This window comes from Staurois parvus, unplaced genomic scaffold (genome assembly GCF_062004578.1).
Source record: "Staurois parvus isolate SC_StPar_1 unplaced genomic scaffold, SC_StPar_1.0 ptg000721l, whole genome shotgun sequence".
NCBI lineage: Eukaryota > Metazoa > Chordata > Amphibia > Anura > Ranidae > Staurois > Staurois parvus.
Genome location: NW_028318517.1, coordinates 1,575,626 through 1,594,352, shown reverse-complemented (window position 1 = coordinate 1,594,352; position 18,727 = coordinate 1,575,626). Strand labels below are relative to the sequence as shown.

The 18,727-nt window shown below is 45.9% G+C and overlaps 1 protein-coding gene across 1 annotated transcript in view; it reads right to left on the bottom strand.

Moving 5' to 3' along the window:
• Window positions 1-1,461: 1,461 nt before the first annotated feature.
• LOC149445417 (uncharacterized) overlaps window positions 1,462-18,727 on the bottom strand; it is a 44,401-nt gene continuing 27,135 nt past the window's right edge. Inside the window, 1 exon segment of the mRNA XM_089653856.1 lies at window positions 1,462-4,002. Within this exon segment, the coding sequence (XP_089509982.1) occupies window positions 2,724-4,002 (1,279 nt within the window). The 3' untranslated portion in view covers window positions 1,462-2,723.

The following is an 18,727-nucleotide window of genomic DNA, read 5'->3' as shown; positions in this document are numbered from 1 at the left end:
AACATTTGGAAACAACAACAAGGTTCAAACTATGAGACATTTCTTGGAGCTGCAGTTCCTCTGAGCTTCACCAGGTGATGACCTTCCTTCTACCCAGACAGGAAGTGATGTCAGGTATAGATGGGAAGTGATGTCAGGTATAGACGGGGCTGTATATGATATATTCATGGCCACTGCGCTCTGTACACAGACCTAAAATATAAATCTGACCACTGCACTCTGTACACAGGGCTGTATATGACATGTTCCTGACCTCTACACTCTATGATGGGCTGTACATGACATGTTCCAAACCACTGCACTCCTTTTGCTGAGCCATGTATGACATGTTCCTGACCAATGACCACTTCTAAATGCTGGGCTGTATAAGACATGATCTTACCCACTGTGCGCTGTACATGACATACTACATCTAACTACTTCACTCTGTATGAGGACTGTATATCACATACTCCTGACCACTACACTCTGTACTCTGGGATGTAAATCACATACTGCTGACCACTACACTCTGTACTCTGGGATGGAAATCACATACTGCTGACCACTACCCTCTGTACTCTGGGATGGAAATCACATACTCCTGACCACTACACTCTGTACTCTGGGATGTAAATCACATACTCCTGACCACTACACTTTGTACTCTGGGATGGAAATCACATACTCCTGACCACTACATTCTGTACTCTGGGATGTAAATCACATACTCCTGACCACTACACTTTGTACTCTGGGATGGAAATCACATACTCCTGACCACTACACTCTGCAATGTAAATCACATACTCCTGACCACTACACTCTGTACTCTGGGATGTAAATCACATACTCCTGACCACTACATTCTGTACTCTGGGATGTAAATCACATACTCCTGACCACTACATTCTGTACTCTGGGATGTAAATCACATACTCCTGACCACTACATTCTGTACTCTGGGATGTAAATCACATACTCCTGATCACTACATTCTGTACTCTGGGATGTAAATCACATACTCCTGACCACTACATTCTGTACTCTGCGATGTAAATCACATACTCCTGACCACTACACTCTGTACTCTGGGATGTAAATCACATACTCCTGACCACTACATTCTGTACTCTGGGATGGAAATCACATACTCCTGACAACTACACTCTGTGCTCTGGGATGTAAATCATATACTCCTGACCACTACACTCTGTACTCTGCGATGTAAATCACATACTCCTGACCACTACACTCTGTGATGTAAATCACATACTCCTGACCACTACACTCTGTACTCTGGGATGTAAATCACATACTCCTGACCACTACACTCTGTACTCTGGGATGTAAATCACATACTCCTGACCACTACACTCTGTACTCTGGGATGTAAATCACATACTCCTGACCACTGCACTTTGTACTCTGGGATGGAAATCACATACTCCTGACCACTGCACTCTGTACTCTGGGATGGAAATCACATACTCCTGACCACTATGCTATGCACTCTGGGATGTAACTCCTGACCACTGCACGTTGTTTGCAGGGCTGTATGAAGTAGTCTCCTGACCCCTGCACTCTGGGCCATTATTCATGGTGAACCAGAGACTGGATGACCTGTAAAGGCTTGTAAAGTGACTCCTGTGAGAAATGTTTGGGCCCCAAAGATCCCCATCGTGGCCCCGACACACACAATTCTTTTCACTCAATAAATTCTTTATTATAGTTTTACTTCTAACAAGATTGTAATCATAGAATCAGGAAATAACAAAGGAAGGAATCCGATTGGTCAGGAAGATCCCTTGTCTGGAATGTGGGGGCGGAGTCATTATTATTGGTGTACAATACAATACACAACGTGTTCCATTATTATAACAAAGTATTGTAGAAAAGATCCCAACATGTGACTTGGCTGAATGAATGCTGGTAATAGTAGTTCATCTATTCTCTAAGTGGGGCGGTATCTATTGGGCCAATCCCTTTTACAAACCACACATAATATCGCCCTTCAAAGTGAAAACAGAAACGATTTGCACAAAATCAAAGAGTAGAAATATTTTCCGGTGGATCCCCTCTACCCAGACCCCATATGTAGACATAGAACAACAAGCTGTGTTCCCTCTCGTGCCGCACTCCTCCAACCACCCAAACCCACACAGAAGCCAAGGGAAATAATGAGAGGAAAGTTCCCCCCTAGTTTGGGGCGGAGTTCTCCTTCCCTCCTGTTGGGGGATGGGAGAAGGATGGACTGAAGACAGAGAGACGCTTCGGGGTCACCACTGTTCTGTAGAGCCTTGAAATGAAGGACATCAACTTCAGAAGTTCTTGTTGTCTGTGTAAAGTTCCCCGATAACGAGATCTGGGCTCTCCCGGCTTCTAGCTCTGTAACCCGCTATATCATTATCAGGAAACGCAACTCCGACACCCAAGAAGGGCTGAAGTTGTGTCCTTCATTTCCAGGATCTACTGACCACTCTGCACCCCGACATTTACTGCACTTCATCCATGTCTTTGGGGGCCTCTCATCTCCTTATCAACTGTTTCTTCCATGATGAAGATCAGCCATGGGGTATATCTGAGGTGTATATCAGGGTGTGCTTCTTCCCACATGAGAGCTGGGATGTCCAGCAACATTCATCTAGAAGACATTTCCCGCACTCAAGGCACTAATACACCTCCAGGGTTGTGTGGGATCCCTGATGTACAGGAAGACAGGACTTCAGTGAGGAACAATCACCTCACTCAGGACAGGAAAGTGGATTCTGCCCCGTGTGAGATCTCTGATGTTTGTAAAAATTAGACTTCCTTGTAAAACATTTCCTGCACTCAGGACAGGAATACGGCTTTTCCTCCTTGTGAGATCTTTTATGCACATTAAGACGGGATTTAGAACTGAAACATTTCCCGCACTCAGGACAGGAATACGGCTTCTCCCCTGTGTGAGATCTCTGATGTCTGTAAAGATTGGACTTCTCTGAAAAACATTTCCCGCACTCAGGACAGGAATACGGCTTTTCCCCTGTGTGAGATCTCTGATGTTTGTAAAGACTGGACTTCACTGAAAAACATTTCCCGCACTCAGGACAGGAATACGGCTTTTCCCCTGTGTGAGATCTCTGATGTGTGTAAAGACTGGACTTAACTGAAAAACATTTACCGCACTCAGGACAGGAATACAGCTTTTCCCCTGTGTGACATCTCCGATGTGTGTAAAGATTGGACTTCTCTGAAAAACATTTCCCGCACTCTAGACAGGAATACGGCTTCTCCCCTGTGTGAGATCTCTGATGTGTGTAAAGATCGGACTTCTCTGAAAAACATTTCCCGCACTCTAGACAGGAATACGGCTTCTCCCCTGTGTGAGATCTCTGATGTTTGTAAAGACTGGACTTAACTGAAAAACATTTCCCGCACTCAGGACAGGAATACGGCTTTTCCCCTGTGTGACATCTCCGATGTGTGTAAAGATTGAACTTCTCTGAAAAACATTTCCCGCACTCTAGACAGGAATACGGCTTCTCCCCTGTGTGAGATCTCTGATGTTTGTAAAGACTGGACTTCACTGAAAAACATTTACCGCACTCAGGACAGGAATACGGCTTTTCCTCCTTGTGAGATCTTTTATGCACATTAAGATGGGATATAGAACTGAAACATTTCCCGCACTCAGGACAAGAATACGGCTTCTCCCCTGTGTGAGATCTCTGATGTCTGTAAAGATTGGACTTCTCTGGAAAACATTTCCCGCACTCAGGACAGGAATACGGCTTTTCCCCCGTGTGAGATCTCTGATGTTTGTAAAGACTGGACTTCACTGAAAAACATTTCCCGCACTCAGTACAGGAATACGGCTTCTCCCCTGTGTGAGATCTCTGATGTCTGTAAAGATTGGACTTCTCTGGAAAACATTTCCCGCACTCAGTACAGGAATACGGCTTCTCCACCGTGTGAGATCTTTCATGCACATTAAGACTGAATTTATAACTGAAACATTTCCCGCACTCAGTACAGGAGAAGCTCTTCCCTGTTGGAAGGCCGGCCCAGTCCCGCACAGTCTGAGATTCCTCAGGATACGAGGAATCCGATGGTCCATCTACACTGGGTGGTGCCGGATGGACATTGGAGGGAGCCGGGTTTTCTCCTGGACTATACTGTGTGATGTCCTCATCTTCTACTTTCCAGTCTGGAGACAAAGTGAGACAATCCTCTGAGGTTTTCCTCATCTCCCGGCCATGGACTAAAATACAAAGACAAAGAGGATTACTAGACAGGAGCTGATTGGTTCCCCCAAACCAGGACTCCGCCCACATCAGGCAGCTTGGTCTCTGAGGAGCTTACAATTCCACCCTCAAGGGAACTAGGAAATGGCTCCTCTGATCTCCTACCAGGTCATTTCTTTATTCATGGACCTTAGTCAGAGAGTGAGGAAACAACCAGAACTGTCTTTTATAGGAGGGACAGTGATGAGGGGATTATAGGACGAGGGTCCCCACCCCCTCTATCACTCATCGCCATCTTCCCAACACAAGAAGTACTGCACTTCCTTATTTACTCCATGATTTAGTCATAAAGAACAGCGGGGCTGAGCCCCACCAGAGGTCAGAGAGTGAGGATGGGGGGAGAACAACCAAGATGAAGACTGGACTGATCCTGAAGACCACCATCATTGGGATATTGACTCCTCCCTCATTATCACTTTCTGTTTAAGGGTCCAAAGTTGGAGGATGTTATCACATTATTATCACCATGTAAAAGTCTGTGCTCCAATCACATCATCCGATATAAAATGTCCAGCTGGGAGGAAATGGGGGGAACAAACGAGAATCCATACTATGTGTATATATAGCAGTGGGGGGAGGGGGAGAGCAGAAGTCAGGAGTATGTAATGTACAACATAGAGTATATAGTGCAGGGGTCAGGAGTATGTAATGTACAATATAGAGTATATAGTGCAGGGGTCAGGAGTATGTAATGTACAACATAGAGTATATAGTGCAGGGGTCAGGAGTATGTAATGTACAACATAGAGTATATAGTGCAGGGGTCAGGAGTATGTAATGTACAACAGAGTATATAGTGCAGGGGTCAGGAGTATGTAATGTACAATATAAATTATATAGTGTAAGGGTCAGGACTCATAATATTGGTATTCAGTAATTAAAGGTCCTTAAAGGCTTGCTTGTCTCCCATCTCCTGAGACTGCACTCAGTGACTTGGGTCTGAGACACTACAGACATATCCCTCCACCCGGCACAGCCAGCAGATAACAGAGAAGGTCCCCTGGAGGAGTCAGGCACAAGGCAGGAGACCCCAGTCACATGTCCTGGGTGCCTACATTATGCAATGCTTAGAGTAAAAATGAACATTTTTCTGCCAGCTGAACCCCAGAACCTCCATAAATCCAGTCTAGATACATAAATTGTGTCTGCAGCACAGAGAAGGAAGATTATCCGAGAGAAATCCAGGAATACAGGACGGGGAACACAGCTCAGGAAAGTGACCAGGGGATTACAGGCTGATATCACCCAGTCCCCGCCCTACTCTGGACCAATCAGTGAGCAGTATGGGTGGAGGAATGGATTTAGTGTTCATGACCCACCTGTGCTGATCTCTGTAGGAGTGTCCTCCTCTATAAATGTCCCCGTTATTCCATCCTCCTCCATAGACTGCTGATCATCCCTCACATACGCCTCTTCTTCTTCTGCTTTCACCTCAAATTCTATATCGATTGGATCTCCACTCTAAATCAAGGAAATGAGAGAAAATATCATCTGTAAAATGTAAGGTCACAGAAAATATCCACACATTGTCTCCATGAATTCATGTTCTAGATGCTCCATCCCACCAACCTTGCAATGGGGAGGGATGGTGTGACCTTCCTGTGTGGAATCCCGGGAATACAGAGGACGGGGACATCTCTCTGGTGGGTTCCTGGTATTAGGTGGCTCCATCATATCCTTGTGTCCTTCTGAAAACTCCTCCATCACTCCATACTCCTCATCCTCCTCTTTATACTCTTCTTTAACATCAATATTATCATCCCCGAGGATTCCACTCTGAAAGATATAATAAAACATTCATTGTAACAAACATGCTGTGTATAAATCACAACTACCAAGAATTGTCATTTACCTGATGATGGTGAGGGATGGTGTGACCTTCCTGTGTGGAATCCCGGGAATACAGAGGACGGGGACATCTCTCTGGTGGGTTCCTGTAGCTGGATGACTCCACCATGGTGTCCTGGTACAGATCTTTGTGTTCTTTTAGAAGCTCTGACTCCTCCATCCCCCCATCCTCATCCTCCTCCTCTTTTATCTCTTCTTTAACCTCAACTTTAGGATCTCTCAGGTTTCCACTCTGAATATATAATAAAAATGCCATCAATGGTAACAATGCAGATAATGTACAGATCCTAATGATACTATCAGTGATTGTTCCTCATCTACCTGATGATGGTGAGGGATGGTGTGACCTTCCTGTGTGGAATCCCGGGAATACAGAGGACGGGGACATCTCTCTGGTGGGTTCCCATGACTGGATCCATCTGTAGGAAACACACACACTGACTGAATCCATTGTTTCTATGTGTTTATCAGATGATGGGGGATCTAGGTGGATCCTCCGTACTGCTCTCTCCTTTACAATAAAGTCTCCTCTTACCCGGTGATGTGAGGGGCGGCTGATTGTCCATCATGACGTCCTTGTAGAGATCCTTGTGTCCTTCTAAATACTCCCACTCCTCCATGGAGAAATAGACAGTGACACCCTGACACCTTATAGGAACCTGACACACACAATGATACAGTCACCATCCAGACACATCCCTTGTCTGTTACTGGAGAATGTCCCAGAATTCCCGGCACCGCTCACCTCTCCTGTCAGCAGCTCAGTGATCTCTCTGGTGACTTCTAGAATCTTCTTCTTCTTTCTCTCTTCTATCAGGGAGGGAGGTGGAGGCAATGTGATGTCATATGATCTCCAGACTTCACAGGAGGAAAACTCTACATCTGAACACAAATAGTCACATCAAATGATATTCCCAGAATCCTCCTCACCTCTCCATTCAGGTCTCCATTTTATTAAAGCCCCACTTCAGGCTGAGGTATAATTCCCCCCCACAGGACCCCCACACTACGCAGGGTATAGGCTTGTTGCAGCATTCTGATGTCATTACATACAACGCAGGACCAACAGTCCCACTTTACATGTGAGGATACCAAGGGGCCCCCACATCCTAAGAGCATCAGAAAAAATCAGATGGAGGGACATTGGGAGGAGGAGCTGTGAGGTCAGTGTGATGTCATAGGATTCTCTGACTCTGGATGGAAGGACATTGGGAGGAGGGGCTGTGAGGTCAGTGTGATGTCATAGGATTCTCTGACTCTGGATGGAAGGACATTGGGAGGAGGGGCTGTGAGGTCAGTGTGATGTCATAGGATTCTCTGACTCTGGATGGAGGGACATTGGGAGGAGGAGCTGTGAGGTCAGTCTGATGTCATAGGATTCTCTGACTCTGGATGGGGGGACATTGGGAGGAGGGGCTGTGAGGTCATTGTGATGTCATAGGATTCTCTGACTCTGGATGGAGGGACATTGGGAGGAGGAGCTGTGAGGTCGGTGTGATGTCATAGGATTCTCTGACTCTGGATGAAGGGACATTGGGGGGAGGAGCTGTGAGGTCAGTGTGATGTCATAGGACATATAGACTCTGGATGGAGGGACATTTGGATGGGGAGATTTGAGGGGTCCTCTATATGAGACTCCCATGCAAACCAAATCATAGTTCCTGGGTGCGTCCTACCTCTCCTAAACCGAAGAGTGAACTTTGACCTTTACCATCCAGAAATCTGTCCGGAATCTGTGGCAGTAAGCTGTCATGTGATCAGGTGACGTGCGGAGGAACGGAGTGTAAATAGCAGACAATTGTCTCCAGAGCCCCTAATGGTGGGGATGGATTTGGCGGCGTGCTGGTGCCAAGTTTCCTCCCCCCAGGGTCACTGCAGGTGTGGAGAAAAGCTGTGTAAGAGGATATGGAGGAGAGATGAGGAGGAGATCCAGAAATCAGGAGAAAGGTCAGGGCAAGCAACAGACGAGCGCATCCAAGAGACCAAGCCGGGGTCACTACACAGAAAATCAATCCAAGGAAACAACAGGCAGGACGAGGAATAGCAAGAAGGAGCTGAGAGACAAATGAGAATATTGCTCAGCCAATGGGAGATGATCTCAGCATGACTTCCATCATGAAGGAGATGAGGGGGAGGGGAGGAAGTCACTGAAGGTGACCATAGATCCATGGAAATTCAGCTGGTTCAGCAGGGATCGCTCACATTTCCATCCATGTGTGGCCACTGCCGGATAAAAGCCACTCCCCCAGCGGCTATAGCCAATAGCTTCAGTGCTGATCCGTGTATTCTGAGAGCGGAGGAGTCCCCCCATTGTCAGAATACAAGAGTGCAGCGGGGAGGATTCCCTCATCCACCTCCAATGTTTGGATGGGGGAATCACTTCAGCTTTTTATGGTCATCCCGCTGGCTGAACGATAAAACTGAACCATGTAGGCCAGCTTTGGGGGCAAATATATTATCATCAACTCCTCCCCCTGAAGGGGTTCATCTACATATTACCTCCTCTGCCGCCAGATCCAGGAATGTCTCCTCTCTACTTCCTCATTCATGGAACTTCCTGTCTGTACCTGACATCACTTCCTGTCTGTACCTAACCTCACTTCCTGTCTGTACATGACATCACTTCCTGTCTGTCTTCCATAGAGACTTCCTGTCTGGGTAGAGATGAGATCACCACCTTGTGGAGCTCAGAGGAACTGCAGCCCCGAGAAGCTTCTGGTAGTGTGACCCCGGTGTAGGGGCAAGATGAGTTCCCCCATGAAGATGTGTGTCTCTGATGCATCTGCGCATGTCACGGTTTTTGGCAGCAGCAGATGATCGCCGATCACCATCCATAGCACAGAACTGCCACATCTAAGAAATTAAATATTATTAAATTTTATGATTATTATAATTATGAATTAACTAGTTAACAAAAGTAAGAAATTGCCATGAAGGGTTAATTCAAGAAGGTCGGATGCAGCAGTTTAGTAATCGATTGATTGTGACTGAAACTGTAACATGTGCAGATGTGTCCGGGACACACATCTTCATGGGGGACTCATCTTGCCGCTACACCGGCCTTGTGCTGGGTGTGTATGGACTGTAGATCCTTATAGAGGGGTCACCTCCACTCCCACCAAGGGGGACAGAAATATATGACTCCTCGGGGGAGGGGTTTTGGCCCCTTTGATTTTGCAGTAACATTGATTGCAGATTTAGTCCTGTAGAACATCTGGTATATGGATACAAAGCCCCCCAGCTGGGAGTAAAGGGTGGAAATGGCTGGTGACCCCCAGATTTGGGCAATGATGTCATCACTATAAATGGATAAAACCCGCGCTATGTGTAACAACTCCAAACCTACAAAAACCTTCTAGCAGACTGCTGCTGTAACAAAGGGAAGGATTCCCTGTCATCTAGAAGAGCATTATGTGTCACAGCGCTGTCCTATTGTGTGTGCACAGAAATCATCACAAATACACTACAAATATGTGGAGACATTCAGAGATAAAGAGCTCGGGGCTCCAAATCCTATTCTCTGCACATCCACTGCTTCCACTTTACACCCACTTCATTGGTCCTATGGGGTTTATCAATAAATGAAGGAAACTGAACCGTGTGCAAATCATCCACAACATAAAGTGCTTTGTGCTCAAGATGCTGCTCCCTGCACATCCACTGCTTCCACTTTACACCACTTCATTCATCTCATCAGATTTGCTGCTATAGGAAATCATTTAAAATGATCATAAAAACAATTCTGCAGCTAATTGGCCACTAGGATTACTTTTACATGAAAGCCGCCCACCAGCTAATAAACCAGCACTAGAATGATGCCTGTAGCTGCAAGCATCCTCCCGGTATAACCACTCCAAGTCCAGCGACGTTCCAGTACATTGCTGGTCCATGTTGGACATATATGTACCAGCAGAGAACACGGACATACGATGAATCGGGTCTGCGGACCAATATGACTGCAATTCATTCTTTTCTGTAATGTCCATGTAGAGGGTTCAGCCCAAACAAATGTTTTAATTTCATAAACGGTGATAGAGTTCCATGTGAATTGTGTGACAAGAGCTGAATTTGGGTGTCGCCATGTATTGTGGTGTATAAATTGCCTTGGCCCACAATTGGTACAAATCTTCTGTGAAGAACAGTGGAGGGGCTGAACACTAGTGCTGGCAGTGACCGGGCCGATCCGGCTAACACTGAGTATTGGGGACACTATACAAAGCCGGCACTAGTATAGTTCTGTTCATGATCAATATATTGATCCGTACAAACACTATACTAGTAATGGCGGTGATCAGCGACCTATAGTGTGAGTGCGACAGTGTGCGGCCAATCTAACGCCAGCTGACCCTGGCTGGGAGGGGCTTACTGACCCTGACACTATGTGATGTCACTAGTGGCAGGAATACAGAGATCAGTGATACATTCTATATACTGACACTGTACTAATGGCACTGGCTGGGTGACGGGGCCATCAAAGGGTTAAATGTGCTAATCTAACATGTGTGTGTACAATGTAGTGGTGCTTTTACTCGGTGCCGTGTTCTCTCTTCTCTCCCTGGACTGACCGGGAGGGGCAGTGGGGGGGCGCAGGCGCATTGACACCCCAAAACAGGAAGTGATGCAGATTACGCCACTTTGCCAAGAGCTGCTGCTCGCCCACAAAATGCGGGTAAGTGGTTGGCAAGTAGTTTAAAAAAAAACCTTAAAAACATTTTAAAACAAAATTCTCAATATGGTATTTAACTTTTTTTTAATACTTGTATCAGAATAGTAGGATGTTACCATAGTAACCATTGTACTACTGTGGGGGGAGGGGGGTGATCAGGGATTTTTTTTCCACACTTTTCTTTGCTGTAGAAATAATGGTCATTTCTCCTGCAGTGCAAAGCTTGCTGTCAGAACCGAACTCATTCATCAACTGTCATCAGTGAGTTAGATTTTTGACAGCTCAAGATAGTGATCTGTGATTGGCTCATAGGATGCTGTGATTGGCCCCATGTATCATGTGACAGCTGTGGGCCAATCACAGCTCACTAGGAGGAGAAGCAGAGCTGTTATGAATGAGATTGATTCATAACAACTGCTTACATTGTGATCACCTAGAGATCACATGATCACCGGGTCACAATCACTGGGATCTTCATTCTGCTGTATCCACCAGACACAGCAGTCGGGGGTGGGGGAGCGCTGTGTGCCGGCTCGGGTGTGTGATGTGCCTCCTGTGTTAGTACAGCCAGAGTGACTACACGTACATTGCTTTGCCTATAGCTGCCGCCTGGCCACAGTACATTGTGGGTGGGAAGCGGGTAATCTAGGACTAAGGATTCCAAGCTCACTCCTTGGGCCATGATATCATCCAGGCAAGAAATGTAAGTTCTGTGTTCCAATTATGAGGTGACAACAGCATAGAGTGCTTTCAGGATAATGGACAAAGGTAGACAAGCATTGCATGCTGTTGTTGTGTGAAGCAAGTCTGTCTCCTTTTTTATTACAGATAATACATTTTGTTTGGCTTTTTCTACATTGTTCCCCGATCCTGACATTCGTGGCCTCCTGGGCTGGATGTGCCGCTGGATCCAGGCCCTGGAGCAAGCCCTGGAGGTGGCACCAGACGAGGACCAGCCCAGCCTTGGAGCCTATTTCAGGCAGCAATTTTAGTTTAGTTACAATTTTTTATGATGTTTTATAGTTTTCTATTGATTGTTGGTAATAAATGTTCTATTTCTCTTGGACAGTGCCCTGTGTTGTGTCTTCTTCAGCCTTTGCAGGTCGGCAATCTTCTTCATTGCAGTTGGAGCTGATCTGCATGTCCCTAAAGCATTGCAGGACTCTGCTAGCTCCAGCTGCACTGGACAATCTTGCTTACCTGGAATTTCTGGTAATGTCCAAACGAAGTGTTTTCTGGCAAGTCCAGCTTTAGGACTGTAGCAGATAGGATTGCATGTTTCCGAGAGGTAAACCAGCTCCTTCAATCCTAAGCTGGGATACATAAAGATTGAAGTTGTCTGCTTGCTGTCTGCAGCTACTCCCAATCTTGGTTTGCTTCCTCTTGTGAAATGCTGCAACAGTTTACACAGAACACTCCATTCACGTTACATTGTTCACGTTTGGAGTAGCTCTTCATTCCATCCAGGGACTTCTACATAGCTTGGTGGAGTGTAGTTGTGCAGACTGCCAAAAGGGGGTGCAGCCAAGTAGACAATGTGTGGGGGGATCCTGTGGCCCAACTCTGTCAAGATGTTTCCCATCACCTCATCTCTAGTTGGAGTTGGCATTACACAGAAGTCACATGACTTGAAAGCTGCTCTTGGAAGGACTATCAGTTATGGATGAGACCAGTTACATGCAATGTCCCCCAGAAAAGAAGGGGCCCTAATGGCCAAATTGTCTATCTGCTCCACACATACCACTTGGATCCAACTTGTTCCTCATTCACATGTCAGTGTTTTGACAACAAGAGGTGGGGAGGGAATGAAGTGAGGAACAAGTGTCCACTGGGCACATAAATTCCATAGGCACACACGTCTAGAATCAGGCAGCTAAAGATCCTATGCTCCCCAACCAATCTCGGGACAAGATGTTACACGGGGTGTAAAGCAAACTTAGTCTGGGTCCAGTTAGTCCAGCATAATGATAGTCCAAACAACAGAAGGCCTTCTTCTTATTCTCCCAACTTTTCTGTGTCTCTAGCATTCCTTGGCAGGCTTACTGTGTGTAAGTTGTGTCCTGGTGTCACGCCTGGTGTCCTGGATATTACACACTTCTTGTATAGTGTGTGTCAATGAAGTAGCACAGGGAACATATTTGGACAGCAGTGTCAGTCTCTGGGGAGGTGAATGTTCCATGCAGGAGTCTTGGCAAAAATCAGCACCCCAAAAAGACAAAAGCTAGCCGACACTTAGAAAACAAGCTGCAATATTGTGTGTTCCCATATTGGGGAACGTTAGCCTTGCCCACAGAGTCCACTGATAATTCTAAGCTCCCTTGGGGCAGCCAAATGGTTAGCAGATAATGGCCAACCGCTACATGTGCCAGAGAACTTGTGTGATGGGGAACAGCTAAAACTATTTGCAGGACAGACCACCAGGTGAAAACAGCAGAAAGGCCAAAGAGTCTAACCCCCAATGCCTCTGGAAGGGTCACCTTTTAGTTTTCTTTCTGAAGTGCTGCTTTTTTATTTGGAATTATTGGTAGCCATACTCAGAAAAGCCCCTGTGTTGGATTCCCGACATGACCAAGCCACCATTATTACCCCAAATGCATTTCTGACAATTTGAAAGACACGTTCTGCTACTTTCCAAATAATGTTTATTACAAAAAAAACATACAAAATGAATGGGGAGGAGGAGGCTGCTGCTGCAGAGGGGGTGGGTGTGACGGTTGGGGGGTACAGTGTGTGGGGGGGCTGGGAAAGAGTGGTGGGGATGGAGTGCTGGGGGAGAGGTTGAATGGGGGGAATGGAAGACAGGGAGAATGTGGGGAGGGGCATTTGAGGGCTGAGGAGAGTGGACAGGATGTGGAAGGTAAGGGTGGAAATGGGATTGAGAGGAGGGGTGTGTAGAAACAAGGGGAGGGGGTGTGAAAGTGGGGGTGTGGTCAAGGGGAGTGTGAGGAAGGTGCAGAAGAGGGATCCATGGGGAGGGAGCCAAACTGGTCTTCGGGTGGGGTTTCTTGAGGGGGCTGCTCCAGAATGAGTAGTTCCAGAATCGGCACCTCCAAGGCTTGTTCCCCTGCTGCTTCCCAGGCACTTTCTACAGGGAAACTCTGTGGCAACCTTGGCATTTGCCCCAAACAACTACTGCACAGGGATTGGGAGCCTCTGGCCGAAGGTGCATTTTGTTCAGCCCCTGCTTGACATAAGGCCCGGATATCATGACTAAGGTCCTGCAGCGCTGTAGTCTGATCCCTGACCGCGGTGACAAGTCCAAGCAGGGCTTCATGTTGGAGCCCCAGTAACCTTTCTATATTACTGGATGCATTAGAAAGCCTCCTTTGCTCCCATAATCTCTCCATGTAGAACAGCCTTTCCCCAAGCTTGAGAAGGGGGCCGGGTCCAGGTGGATGGGGTGCCGATCCAGCTGCATCCAATGTTGGCTGCAAGGAGAAACAAACAAAAAATGAAAGAGTGTTTAACACACAGCACAAGGGTACAGTAGGACAGGGGGCTCGTCTGACACCAAACACTAGATCATGTTCTTGTCCCACCCCTAGGACCAGGTATTGGTGAATGCCTTTCCCTGACACATTACACTGGATGAACATTTGACTGAAATGAATGGTTTGGCATCTTTCCCCAGACTGATACCTTCCTGCTGATTTGTCACATGCACATCACTCCCTCCAGCTCCTGACTAAGCAAGGATCCGAAAAAAGTAAGTTACACATCACGTTGCCAAGTCCTGCCCAGCCAGGAACGGAGTTATACTCTAAATGGGTGACTCATTAGGGAGAACATCTTTAGCATCTCTTACAGGAGGTTCAGGCAACTCAGGTGGAGGTGACAGCATTTCACACAAGTTTGGAGTGCCTGAACTTCCCTGCACCACAAAACAAAAAAAAATGCATGACATTTCCCAAATACACATGCAACATGCATTTGTACATCCCCCATCCCATTACAGCAGTTCCCGTACCCCAACATCAGATGCAGATTCCTCTCCCACTCCAACAGCTGGGGCCTCCAGGGGCAAAAGATGATCTGCAAATAGAGTTCAAGATGATGATTAGTAACAGATACTAGTTGGGCTGTATGTATGATGTGACATTTGTGACCAAGGTTTGAGGGATTGCTCATTGGTATGTTCTTCACCCAAGTTTATCCAGACAAATAGAACACTGGCAGCCATAGCCCAGGAGACTGGTAGGGAGTAGAAAGAGGCATGGTAAGGCTCAGGAGCAGGGGCCACAAGAATGATGGGCCACCTTTCCTGCCAAACAAGGAGGCAGATGTTAGGATGGATCCATTATGCCCATAAGCTACTGCAGCCATTTTGACCATGGGCTTCAAACATTAAAGCAAAAGATATAACATTTGTTGTCAAGGCAACATTCCAAAAAGGATTCAATAGGTTATAGAAGGGTCACCCAGGGCAAAAAATGGGTCAAATCAAATATAAATGTTCCCCAAAATATTTCCAAAGCCAGAGAAATGTGTAAATGCACCCAAAAGAATTGTTGATATAACTGTTGATCTGAAGAGACCAAGAGCAATGCATCCAAAACTCCTTTAATCACTTTTAAACCGCAGGTCTCCTGCAAACTCAATGTGAAAAAGAAAATAATGGACTCATGTGGCAGTCTCAGAATATCTGAAAAGATTAAACAGCCTTTCCAGATGATTGGAAACTGTTTGAGCTACAAAGGGCGGGACTACTCAATATTGAACCCTACGGACTAAGACTGGGATGCCATTCAAGTTCATGTGTGTGGAAAGGAAGTCATCCCAGCAGTGTTGGCAATATAGTGTATTTGTCAATGAACTACAGATTAGTCTTTATTTAGCTTTTTGGGCTTTAGATGACTTCAATTCCAAGATTCTCGGTGGATAGGTCTGGCAAAGGAATAGATCTTCCTGCTAGTCATGTGATGTGCCAAAATGAAGCAGTCTAATTTATTGGCCCAAAGTTTACATGAGAGGCCCAAAGCATTAGTTAGATTCCATTTTTTTTGTGGGGAGGAGCACTTTAAAATGATTTGCCCCTGGGGATTCCTTTTTCAAGAATTAGAAAATTGACATTTTTGTGTGATTTTATTTGGGATCTGGCTGGGTTTTTGGACTCCGGGAAAATGGCCCCAAGAATACTCAGTCTTGGTATGTATTTGATTTGGCCTTTACATTTTGAGCAATGGGAAAATGGTTGCCGTCACTTGGAACTTGACAATTGGGTGAGTAGCTACATTTCTTGATGTTGACCTGAAGTTTTACTATGCTGAAGTCCCAGATCACATGCTTCTGGTAGATCCCTACCTGCCATATCTGCTACTGGTTCCTGGCTTGCTCACTTCCTGGTGGGGTGATCCTGAGAACTGCGACCTGGTGCTAACACCAGCAAAATCCATCTCCACCATTAGGAGCTCTGGTGATACCAGTTAGTACTTAGACCCCGCACCTCAGGTGAGCCTGCGTCATTCCCAGGGGGACCTGCCTGTGTACCTATCCTGCTGGTTTCAGGTAAGCCTTACACTGCCGGTCTTTGAGCCTGACCCCTGATCGTGACAACGGAAATAGATCGTATCCATAGAGCTCTGGTCTTTGATCCTGACCCCGGATCGTGACAACGGAAATAGATCGTATCCATAGAGCTCTGGTCTTTGATCCTGACCCCGGATCGTGACAACGGAAATAGATCGTATCCATAGAGCTCTGGTCCCTGTAAAACTGGATGGACCTCCTCAAGACATAATCATTAAACCCCATTTTTTTAAATTAAGGAGGCGGTGATGCGATACGCCAGGGAACATCCAGATTTGGAAATCCATGGGCACAAGATTCAAGTCTTTGCAGATATTTCTCAAGGTACTATCCTGAAATGGAGGAAGTTCAAGCCGTTGCTTTCATCTTTAATTCAAAGGGACATTCGTTATCAATGGAAATATCCATTTTGCTTACAATTTACTTACAATGGCAAATCCTACGCCTTTTCTACATTTTCTGAAGGAGAGAAACTTGTTGAATCTGGGCTTTATTTACCTTAGCCCCTCCCCACAGAACCAGCCCAGGGTTGACGGCCCTCCTCCCCCGCTTTCACCTCTGTGGTCCCCCTTTTCAAGGAAGAAGAAACCTGCTACTCCACGTTAGGTCCCTTGAGGAACCTGCTGGCTACTAGTTGATTTCTATCGGGCGGGGACCTCTACATGGTCTTGTTATGGGACATTGGCCTCCGCCCTTGTTCTTCTTTGAATTGTTATTGCAAATATTATGTTTTTTAATTTTATTGCTTTTTACCTGTTTATTGGCTAATTTGCATATACAGTTGCAAGAAAAAGTATGTGAACCCCTTGGGATTACGTGGAGTTTTGCATGAATTGGGCATAAAATGTGCTCTGAACGTCATCTAAGTCACAACAATAGAAGAACACAGTCTGCTGAACATAATACTACACAAACATTAGATGTTGCCATGGTTTATTTGCACATAACATGTAAACATTCACAGTGCAGGGAGGAAAAAGTATGTGAGGCCCTAGCTTAATGACTTCTCCCAGAGCTAATTGGAGCCAGGAGTGAGCCAACCTTGACTCCAATCAGTGTGATGATATTGGATGTGTTGCTGACAGCTGTCCTGCCCTTAAAAAACACACACCTGTTTTGGGTTTACTGGTTTCAAGAAGCACTGTCTGATGTGAACCATGCCTCGCAGAAAAGAGCTCTCAGAAGACCTACCATCAAGAATTGTTGACTTGCATGAAGCTGGAAAAGGTTACAAAAGTATCTCCAAAAGCCTTGATGTTCATGTGTCCACGGTAAGACAGACTGTCTAAAAATGGAGAAAGTTTAGCACTGTTGCTACTCTCCCTAGGCGTGGTCCTCCTGTAAAAATGACTGCAACAGCAGAGCGCACAATGCTGCATGAGGTAAAGAAGAATCCCAGAGTGTCAGCTAAAGACCTACAGAAATCTCTGGCACATGCTAACATTTTTGTTGACACATCTACAATAAGGAAAACATTAAACAAGAATGGAGTACATGGGAGGACACCACGGAGGAAGCCATTGCTGGTCAAAAAGAAGATTGCAGCACGTTTGAAGTTTGTAAAAGAGCACCTGGATGTTCCACAGCACTACTGGCAAAATATACTGTGGACAGATGAAACCAAGATTGAGGTGTTTGGGAAGAACAGGCAACACTATGTGTGGAGAAAAAAAGGCACAGCACACCAACATCAAAACCTCATCCCCACTGTGAAACATGGCGGAGGGAGCATCATGGTTTGGGGCTGCTTTGCTGCCTCAGGGCCTGGATGGATTGTTGTCATTGATGGGAAAAATGAATTCCAGAGTTTATCAAGACATTTTGCAGGAAAATGTACGACCATCTGTCCGCCAACTGAAGCTCCACAGTGGATGGGTGATGCAACAGGACAATGACCCAAAGCATACAAGTCATTCAACAAAACAATGGCTGCAACAGCACAGAATACGCCTTCTGGAGTGGCCCAGTCAGAGTCCTGACCTCAACCCGATTGAAATGCTGTGGCATGACCTTAAGAGAGCGATTCACACCAGACATCCCAAGAATATTGCTACACTGAAACAGTTTTGTGAAGAGGAGTGGTCCAAAATTACTCCAGATCATTGTGCAGGTCTGATCTGCAACTACAGGAAACGTTTAGTTGAGGTTATTGCTGCCAAAGGAGGGTCAACCAGTTATTAAGTCCAAAGGTTCACATACTTTTTCCTCCCTGCACTGTGAATGTTTACATGTTATGTGCAATTAAACCATGACAACGTCTAATGTTTGTGTAGTATTATGTTCAGCAGACTGTGTTCTTCTATTGTTGTGACTTAGATGACGTTCAGAGCACATTTTATGCCCAATTCATGCAAAACTCCACATAATCCCAAGGGGTTCACATACTTTTTCTTGCAACTGTATGTCAGGTATTCTATTTCTC